The sequence below is a fragment of the Melospiza georgiana genome, chromosome 1 (genome assembly GCF_028018845.1).
Source record: "Melospiza georgiana isolate bMelGeo1 chromosome 1, bMelGeo1.pri, whole genome shotgun sequence".
Classification (NCBI taxonomy): Eukaryota; Metazoa; Chordata; class Aves; order Passeriformes; family Passerellidae; genus Melospiza; species Melospiza georgiana.
The window spans coordinates 32,888,453-32,899,384 of NC_080430.1; the positions used below are offsets into that span (position 1 = coordinate 32,888,453).

Sequence of the window (10,932 nt, forward strand, 5' to 3'; positions counted from 1 at the left end):
ACTCAGCATATTGTGTGCTTTGAGAATATGAGGGAGAATAAAGGTCACAAAGTACACTTAATTTCTTTCATGTGTGCTGTTATCTTTTGGGATACTACCTCTAAATTACTGAAAACAGAGGTCCATGCTGAGGCCAAGTTTTGTTGAAACTATAATAAGTACACTTCTTGTACAGAAGTGCTGACCTTTCAGGGCAACAAGAGGTGCAAGAATATCCCAGTCCATCCATCTTAATGTGCTGATTCCTTCTTAATATGTGCTCCGATACTCTTTTTTTCCTACTTCCAAATCATTTGGGCATAAGCTTACTTTTTAAATATTTTTTTTAACCCCAAGAGTGTTGCAGGGAGTGTCTTATGAGTCACTAGAAGTGCATGCACTTCAGGGGGAAAGAGGAGACCAGATCTCCAGAACTTTGAGATTACACTGGAATTCATGAAGAGGGAATGGCCTTTAAAAATGTGTAGAAAAAGTGGCAAGTACAAATAGTTCCCTTCATTTTGGTAAACCTTGCTCTGAGTTCCTTTGCCTTGTGTCAGTATATGGGTGTTATGCAATTTCCCAGCAGGTGAAGTCCTTAATTTCCATTAGTTTCAGTAGTCAGCGTGTGCACTGTGAATCAGATATACATGGCGATGGCCCAGACTGCAATTCCTGCTGCTGCTTGGCAGGAGTTTATTCAATCTGTTCCTCTTGGCTAGACCTCTTATCCTGGCTTGTGGTCTTATTTACAGTGTGATGGCAGAGTTATTTCTACTCCAAAGGACTGTAGTGATACTGTCTAAATGCTTCAGGGTGAGATATGGCTGGAGATCTGCAGAGAGATGAACTCAATTTAAGTTTTGCAAGAGCTATCTGTTCTTTTCAGTGTTTTTGGGTTTTTTGGGGTTTTTTTAATAGAAGTAGAGACTGTTGGGAATGGGGTTTGGAACTCATGGTGTCTTCTTGAGAGATGCTGTTTGGTCTTCTGAGCCATCACATGAATACTCTTCTCCTGGACCTCATAATGTTTTCCATCATTTTTGATACTGTTCAGAGATTATATAGATACATAATGATGTGGGTGCAGTTTATCCTTTAAAGTCTGAGTGAAGAGCTGTGGATTTGGCAAAGAGCTAGGGAAAAGAAATTTTGGTTAGTGCATGTTAGGGAAATCTTAAGCCACACAATTCCAGATATTCATGCTATGGAATGTAAATTTTTATTGTTTTCCCACTTATTTTATGTACTTAAGACAAATTAGTATCTGAAAACCAGTTTTAGGGGGATTAAGCCCATTCCTTGAAGAAAGTATGTCCCACTGCATTTACAGTGGTGTCATTGTCATATTTTCTGAAAAGTCCCTTCACCAGGATTTCTTCTCTCTGATAAGCCTCAGAGAAAAAGGAAAAGAATATTATCTCATTTGCTTCTCCCTGTTTAGCTGCTTTGGAATGTGGTTGGAGATTGGTCATTAAGTTAAAACAATTCACATGTTAGATAAACAATAACCGTCTGGCTGTGTTGGGATTCTGGAAGCAGTCAAGAATTTTCAGTTAGCATCTTGTTAAGCCTTCTGTATGTATCCTTTCTCTATTCTTTAGTATAGTTTTAGTATAGTATTCTTTAATATAATATAGTAACATAATAAATAAGCCTTCTAAGAACATGGAGTCGGATTCATCTTTCCTCCCCACGACAGGGGACCCTGAAAATACCACACAGTGAGCTCAAATTACTGTGTGTTGGCTGTCTGTCCTTGTGCACAGTCACACCCCACGGTGGAGGGTGAGCTGTTCCTCATTCAGTGGCTTGGGATTGCCACTTGCACTGGTGCACCCAGCAGTCAGTCTATGTACTGGCAGTGGCTGCCATATGGCATTTCACACACAACTGGTTGTTACTTTACAGCAAGTAACCTGATGTCGTCCCTGCCTTGGGTTAATCATTTTCAGAATAATTTAGATATGCATGTTGATTTTAGAGCACTTGAAAAATTTGCCACTTGAATCAGGCACGCTGGCTGGCCTGTTGAGGGGATTATGTGAAGGGTAGGGACAGGCAGGGCTGGCGGTGCCACTTGTGTTGGCAGCAGACAGGGGGTGTTGGCACAGGGCTGATGGAACTGGTCAGTGCAGGGCATGACAAGTGCCATGGAGGCAGAGTTAGGGTTAGATGAGAGCTCAGCAGCATGAGAAACTTGGTCTCAATATTCTGATACAAACTGAGGTGTAAGTGCCACTACAGGAAATCTGGTGAGGAACTCTATTACATGGGTAATTTCAGTCCAAAAAGTGCTTGTGTCAGGTAGTACATGGGGAAGACCTGGGAATAGTGAGGAAAAATGTAACTATTGTGTAAAATGAGTAGCTTTATTTGGATGATATTAAATTATAGAATTCCTCTTTTAAGAAAGTATTGAGTAATTGGAGTAGTGTCAAATTGGAGTAGTGTCAGAGATGCATGAAAGATGAGAAATATGACGTATGCACATGGAAAGGGTCAAAAATGTGGGATCTGTTTGAGGCGTAAAAATTAGTAATAGAATGATGCCTGTAAATACATGTATGATGAATCTGGACCATCTGTTATCACTGCCTTATAACAAAAGAAGGAGATGCTCATGAGATTCTTACCAAGCTTTTTTTTAAAAGTATTTTTAAGTCAGTTCCTGGGCATTCAAGTGTATGCATTCATAATAAAATGGAGAGTATTTCTATGTTCTTCCCTAACAATTGCTTGAAGTTAGGTTTGAAAATGTAGTTCTGTTTTAAAAGCATGTAGCTTGAAGCCTTTGACTGCAACTACTCCACAAGTAAATGAAGATATCTTCACTTTTTGTTTAAATCTTTTTTTTTCCCAGTACAGATATCCCTGAAGATGTGTGGCTCAAACTGCTCCAAACTGTCTGAGCATTTGTTATTTAACTGATGAAGCTTTCCTACCATTTGCTTTCCTCCTGAAGCCTTCAGCTATTGAAGGATGAGAATTGGGTACTATGGTAAGGCATTTTTTGAAGTCGAAGTAAAATGCTGAAGTGCAATGTGCCAATTTGTTTTTTTTTTATCTCTTTATTCAATAATAAGACATCACAACAAATAAAAAACCTTAATGGTGTACAGAGCCAGGAGAGGAAGCTTTGAACTAGCTAACCAACCAAGAAACATCATTCTATGTGTTGTCTGTTCACACTTGTGCTGTACTTGAAAGTGAAGAGTAAGAATCAAGTGAATCATTTCACAAGATCTTGTGCCTAGATGTATGTGTATAACTCATCACAGTATTGTACAGAAATGTTATACAGGTTCTCTTCTAGATACTGCATCTTCTTTCAAATGCATTTGAGTGTAATGTCAGTTTAAATTCCAATATTTAAAATACTTGTGGTGCTTTGTGGAAGCACAGAAGTTTTGATTTTTGGAGGATAAAAATTGGTAGAAATAGGAAGAGGAAACCCTGTAAATAACAGGTGAGAAGGAAATATAACTGAGCCTGAACCTCTAAGCAGATAAAAAAAAACTTGTTTGCTAGATGATGCAATAATACCATATTCTGAAACTGATATTTGTTCTTGATCTCAACAACAGTAGCAATTTTGAATAACCAAGTGGTTCTTTACAAATTTCAGGAATCAAGACCAGCTGAAACATGAGAAGATATATTCAAGATGATCCAGCCAGAAGATCTTTCACTTCATAGAAATATTATTGTTGTTTAATATGTAATATAATTAGACGAAGCCAAAATCAGTTATTTTTCTCGAAATTAGGACGTGCCTGTGGCCTTCATCAGAAATGTTTCTAACATTTTCAAGAAAAAATATGTCCCAGAAACTGAGTATGTTTTTACTAGTCTTTGGAATCATTTGGGGTTTGATGTTGCTACGCTACACTTTTCAGTATCCAAGACGCCAAAGCAGCGCTGAGTTGCGTGGACAGATATTAGATCTCAGTAAAAGATATGTCAAAGCACTGGCAGAAGAAAATAAAAACCTGATGAATGGTGGTGGTGGAGCCTCTATGTCCGGATATGGTAAGAGGAAAAAAGCCATACTAGTTACTTGAATATATTACTTTTCTGTAAACTGTAAAGTTATAAATTTTCTTTTTTTCTTTTTAAGTAGTATATGCTCTTCATGAGAAAAAAAACTTCTCTGTATTAACTGATTTGATTTTAGTTTATGCAGTGAAGTTGAAGATTAAGACGAGTTGCAAAATCAAGCTCCATATGTGAAATTTTTGCTTTCCAGGATTTTTTTAGATCTCTTCAGGTACATGAATACAGTTACTTGCAGAATTAACAGCACATTTGTCTTTTTCCAAATCCTCAGCTATTGAGGAATAAGCATGTGCTTGATACAGGGACAAAGTTTTATATTAAGTCACTTCGACATTCCAGATTCTTCTAGTACCTTATTGCTGACTTCCTGCTTTTATTTATTGAATTTTCTTCTTCCTGAAAAAGCAATGAAAAAGGAAGATACTAGTTGAGTTTGTGGTCTGGAGACTGCAAGGCAATTATGAATTTGGCAAAATCTCTCCTTGTTTTAGAAGGAGCCATAATAGACAATGTCCTTTGTCTTGTGAGCTATAATACTTGATGCATCATATCTCTGATTTGCCTGTCTTATGAATTTGTACCTAACTTGATAAATAGGTTCCCAGTATTTACTATCTTGTGAAATATTGAAAAGATAACTTAAATTGTTTATTTTTAAAAATAGTATTTCAAAATATGTAATGAACTTTGATCCCCTTAAGATTTACTTAAATGGCTCTGCCTGTTGTAGGATGCCCTTTGCAGGCCTTTGGTAAGAGTGCAAGCAGCAAAAATCTGTCTGAAGTCTTTTTGCTGCTGCTAAGGAAGAAGAAAGCAAGTCTGTGATGACAAGAAGTGCAGGAACAGCCCAAGAGGAGTAGGAGACTAAAAAGTGTTTAAACCTTTAATCCTTTCATTCTTAAAATTAATTTTTATCACAGTAAGAGACTGCCTTCTCTTCCCTGTTTTCTCCTCCCACTTTTTTTTTTGTCATCAAGGACTTCCTTTACTGTGTAATTAGGTTTTTCTGTCATTTAGGGCATATTTCCAAGTGAGACTTGTCTTCTGTGTTTTTTTTCTGGAGTTTGATATAAACTTCAGTCATATCTTGATCTACCTGCTGATCATCAGAATTAAAACTTGGCAATTCCCTCCATCAGATTGTTGAGCACAAAATGATACTACAGAGTACACGACCCACTCTCTGTACATGACCCAGACCCTGCTCTGGCTTGAATTGTTTAGCAAATTTTTTTCTTTAAAGCTCACATTACTAAACAAGAACTAGAGGGAGGTACTTATTTTTTTTTGAAATTTAATTTACTACTAATTTTTAATTTTACCTGTTTTTTCATTTTGATGCCTGTGATCTTTCTCCCCAATCTTCCTGCTTAGTTAACTGATTAGAGGGCAGTGGGTAGAGACTGAGTTTGTAGATTTCTTCATGGGGAAGGGGAATCTTAACAGCTTGTAAAACCTGGTAAGTTTGTTAATGTTTTTCAAATTTGAAAGAAGATGGTGATTGGCAACAACATAAATAGTTTATTGGAAGATGTTACTGTTTTTTTGTTCCTGATCATGAGAATTTTTTTACCATCTTTTCTCTTATTTTTCAGTCAATAAAGATGTAAATAGATTTTTTTAACCCTTGCTTTATAGCTTATGTAAGAAGCAGTAAGATAGCTTTTAATGACAGCTTTTCTGTGGGCTAAATCTGTCATTTATGGGGAAAGCTATTAGCTACCTTTTTTATGGTGGTAAGTATTTGGATATATTCTCTTGCATCCAAGGCTAAAAGATGACATAGCTGAGTATTCCAATGCTGTTGTCTGGATGAAATTTGAAATAATACATTTGAGTAGCCACTTCTAATGTTCCAATTAGTGTTTTTGCTCTTATACTCTAATATTTAATTGGCTGCCTTCACAGTTCCGTGTTATAATGGTACCTCCCTTCCCTAAAATAAAAAATGAATGTTATTAAAGAAAATTCAAACAGCTGTTTAATTCCGTACTTCTTAATCAATCTGCACTCCTCTCCAAAAAGTATGCTAGGGAGAATAGCAAGTCTTAAGGTGTGAATGTGTTGAAATGGCAGTTCTTTTCCACACAGAGTAAATAACAGGCTGCAATTTGTTTTTTCCATTATCTTCAGCTGATCTTAAGAGAACAATTGCTGTTCTTCTGGATGACATCTTACAACGCCTGGTGAAACTGGAAAACAAGGTTGATTACATTGTTGTGAATGGCTCAGCAGCAAACACCACTAATGGAACTAACCACCAGGTGCCAGTGACTGCAAACAAACGTGCAAAGCCAGCAAGCAACATCAGATAGCAAACGGGCTGCTTCGTGTTGCTGCACCATTGATGGAGAATATTTAAGATAAGCTTTTTGTCTCTGGCTAGGGCAAAGCAGTAGTTGACTCTAAAGCAAGCATAAACTATTGTATTCTACAACATGCTTGGATCTGTGTAGGCCTAACGTGCTTAGGTTCTCAAAGCGTTATTTCATTGCCTTTGAGCAGTGCTTCTGAAGTGATCTTTGTTGTCTCTAAGGATATTTTGATATGGTTTGATGTAGTAGGCCATTGGATAATAACAATACATGGAAAGCAATGGGAAAATTATGGGTAGATTTCAAAATATATTTATTTAAGTATGAATATAACATATCTTTTGGATAGGTGAGCAATATTGTAGTTTATTCATTTTTTGTGGTCCGCATTAAGCCAAGGTAACTGAGGAAAATGTGTTGCTAAACAGATGTTAGAAGATGTATACACTTAAAATATTTTCTTACTTATTTACTAAAACAATATTAAATTGAGGATAGCGTTGGTGGTAATATTTTAAAATTGTGACCCAAAGAATGTCTTTATTTGCACTATCTGTCAGAATAGTTAAAGAGAAGTTACTGTATATTTAAGAAAATTTATTATAATAGGAAATCATTATAGGTAGTAACACTGTCCAGGTTTATCTTTATGCCAGAGGTAGGGCAGTTAGATTATGAAAAGCAAATCATCATCTGTGATATCTTAGATGGTTATTTCATAAAAAGATATTTAAGTGTATGTATTTTGTAATTGCAGATAAAATTATTTAAGTGATGGAAATAAGTTTTGAATATGTGAATATAGTTTATTTTTATTCATTGTTGTTTGTTTTAACATTTTGATGCCTTGCAGTTTGTGTTTAGTATAGCACACCATCTCCCTGAATTGCTTTCTTGATCAGAAGGAAAAGCAATGAAGGGAATCAAGGCATCTCTGCATTTAACAGGGGTATGTGTACTAAGGGTGTCTAATCATGGAATAGTTGAGAGCCAAGGTAATGTTTGCCTTATGTCTAAGTCAGCCTTACAGCAAAGTGAATTGCATGCAGTGTTGGGTGCACTGTATCTCAAATGTTACTGAAATCATATTGAAGTGCCACTGAACCTGTTTTTTAAACTGTACTGAATGTTTGGGGGGGACAGACTGTTCAGGGACTTTTGCCAAAAGTGTCCTGTAAATGAAGTTTTGGGGATGAGTAAAACCAGAGGCACTGGGTGATATACCAGGCAAAGTTATGTGGTTTTTTTCCTTTCTTCTGTTTCCCTGCTTATATTCTTGATGGCTATAAAGGAAAATACAATTGCAATCTTAATTAGTACTTAGTATCCAGATGATTTTTTTTGTCACATTGTGTGTAAACATGTACTCACTTCAATGCAGAAAGAGAAAAATAAATTTTTAATTGTACTTGTAAATGTTCCTGGGTTTGTTTGTTTGTAATTAAATGGTCTTGTCATTCTTGCTACATGTGCTCTGTCAGTTTCTGGATTGGGAAATTGTACATCTGAGTTTTAGTAGTGTTCTTTCTGGTATTCTTCCTTCTTAGTCACTGACTTCTGCTCTTGAAATTCTAATGCCCTGAAACTTTCCTCAGGTTAGAGGAGAAAGGGGAGAAAGAATTGAAAATAAAATAACTGATTTAGATCTTTAATGGCAAAGACTTCACTGTTTAACCTAAGAGTAAAGATCTGTGCAGAACTTCTTTTGAACCTGCAGATGGACAATGTGAAGATAGAGAGATAGATTTTTATATCCATCTCTCTTTCTCTATCTGTCTGGTTTTTTCCTAAATATTTGGTTGTTACAAATTGAAACCTTTGTGCTATAAACATGTAGTTGTTTTCAGAGTAGCAAAACTAAACTTCAGGTGTGCAGACTAAGGTAAAAAAGGGTAAGGAAGGGATAAAGGGAGGGTCTCAGCTGACTTTCCTGTTAACAGTAGTAAGAAAACATCTGCATGTTCTAGCCTGCAGCCTCTTGTGTAGGACTTATGAGAGGTGTGGCAGCCCTACCAAGGTAGGAGGTTGTGTAAAGAACCCAAGGGCTTGTGAAGAAAGCCTGCAGAAGGCTACAACTTAGCCCAGGTCCAAAATGCTTGATAGTATCACAGTTTTTGGTTGTGTTGCCAAGCATATTTTTCTTTTCTGAGCAATATTTAAGTAGTATTTCTGCTGCAGTTTTTATGATGCAGCTGTGGATTTCCCATTTCAAATGACATCACAAAACCTCCCAAAGTGACCTCATTCAAGTCTTGTGTGTATGGAATCTCCTTATGGTTGGTTGGTTCTTAGGCTGGATGTGGTTTGGGATATTACTTCCTTTTCTTTCTTCTTCTATTTTTTAAAAGGCGGGAGGACATAAAACCTCTCTTATATAAACAACTGCTGATTTGGGGCATGGGGGAGTGTTTTGGTTTTGTTCTTGAAATCTTTTGGTAAATTAGGGATTTGAATTTTCCCAGCTGTAATTTGCCTCATGCGTGTTTATCAGCTGATTTCTCTAGGTAATTGGCAGTACTTCTGTGCCTCTAAGTGATTGCTTAATGTAGGTAGCAAAAAATGACAAGGTTCACTTCCAAACAGAAGTTCTAATGAAGAAAAATGGAAAGAGAAGAGTATATATTCATTGCTGTCTAAATAGAAATAGCCCGGGTCTCAATACAGCCCTTGCGTTCTACAATGAAATACCTGGCAGGCAAAAATCTTGGGGAAATTGTCTTTATTTGCTCATCTTTTCTGTTGCTTTTCTCATCTAAATAGATAGTTTTGAATCTCTGCATAGTAATCTTAATGTAATGAAGATAACCAAGCATTTTTTCACAATTGTATGTGAAGTGCTGAGCATTTCCACATTAAAGAACTTTCGAGATTAATGGATGGACAGACGCTCCTTCTAAAAACACTGATACAACTCTTAGCAAGCTGCCTATGCACTGTTGAGATCACAGAAGTTTGCTGATCTGTTTTAAATGAAATAATTTTAAAAATACAGAAGCGTGGCCCAGGATGTACAGGTTCTTCTGTTTAGTGTGGTGAAACATCAGTATCCTTGGCAGCCAGTATTATGCATCACATATTGCACAGTTGTCTGTTTTTCCAAGTGACTGCTAAATCCTTTTTAATAACACAATCATTTAAAGAAGCTGACTTGATAGATCTGAATTCTAATTAAAAATATTTGCTAATTCAGACATTTCCAAACCACATCATGTTTGTGATGTGTGCAAGTTGCTTTAGCAACCAAGCTCCTCCTGTGCAGGTACATGTTCTGGGGGTGTTTGCGGCTGTCACAGCCTTTGTTCATGGGAATGCAGAAGCAGAGTAAATTTGGATACCTCTATCAAGAAGTTATTTAGAAAAATGATTGCATAAAATGTAACCTTCCAGTTTATTATCTTTTCTTGAAAACCTTTTAATTCCTAAAAAGACACTGACTTATTGAATTAGCTGAACATCTGAAATATTCTTATGTAAAATTGGTGTGGTATTGCGGTATTTTTAAAGGTGATATAAAACGTAAATTAGCAGTTAATCCAAATATGACCCTCCTTACCTAACAACTGTGCTCTTTTATAATTTTGTACTTTACAAAACAAAGAGTCTGCTATTTTGGGGTTCAATTTAGTGTGTCTGATAGCATGCCACCTTCAAAGGCAAGAACAAAATGGGAGACTTCCCTTTACAGCAGCCAAAAAAGTGAATTAGACTTCTGCTATGTTTTTCATGTGTGACTGGTACTGAATGGGTATTTCACTAATCTCAGTTTACTAGGAATCATGTACACAGGCATTTGAAAATAGCCTTTAGGTTATTAAAAGGAAGTCAAATTAAAAAAAAATCGCATTATATACATTCATGCATTCACATCTCTTGAGCACCAGTGGCATTACATGCTGCTGAATTATCTTATCTCTGAGTGATCTTAATTACTACAACTTTCTTAACTGTGTTTTCAGTACCTCCAGCAAAAACTTTCATTATTAATTGATCCTTGCTTGCGCATGAGCTTCCACATTCCCTGTGGCATTCATCAGCTTACTTTGTCAGTTGGTGTCTAATCGGGTTCTGGTTTTCTAAAAGCAAAACTGAAGGAAAATATGTTTACATTTTAAAATTCTGTAAACTAGGCTTAATAATACACAAACTAATTTTTATTGTAGCATAGTATATGGTCATGGTTAGAAGTTTATAAAAGTGAGTGCTGCTTGCATTTGTTTTCAAGTATATTGGGATATTGATAACACATGTGGAGGGAGGAAACAATTTGATGGAAACTGTTTCTGTTATGCTTTATGCCTCTTAAATTCTTCTTGCTTTCAGAAGAGCTAGTCAGATAGTCATTGACCAGATCCATAGAAATAGAATGACTGACTACTACTTCAAAATGATGACTTGAGGTTTAAAATATTAAAACAGGTTTTTCCTAAATTAATTACTTTTGCATTAGTGAAGTGACTATCTTCAATTTATAGATGTTTCACTGAGAATAATTTTAAGTGCTTGTCAAATTTGTAAGGGTTTAAAAAAATATAAAAGGTCACACGTTTTATTGTTAACAGAGGGTGTTGAGAGAGACTGT

At 36.1% G+C, this 10,932-nt stretch overlaps 1 protein-coding gene across 1 annotated transcript; it reads left to right on the forward strand.

The window, feature by feature from the left end:
• The first annotated feature begins 3,612 nt into the window (after positions 1-3,612).
• On the forward strand, positions 3,613-7,769 carry CCDC126 (coiled-coil domain containing 126). Its single transcript, XM_058027762.1, has 2 exons — positions 3,613-4,011; positions 6,172-7,769. Exons 1-2 carry the CDS (start codon positions 3,774-3,776, stop codon positions 6,351-6,353), a joined length of 420 nt encoding a protein of 139 aa, XP_057883745.1. The 5' UTR covers positions 3,613-3,773; the 3' UTR covers positions 6,354-7,769.
• The last annotated feature ends 3,163 nt before the right edge of the window (positions 7,770-10,932 follow it).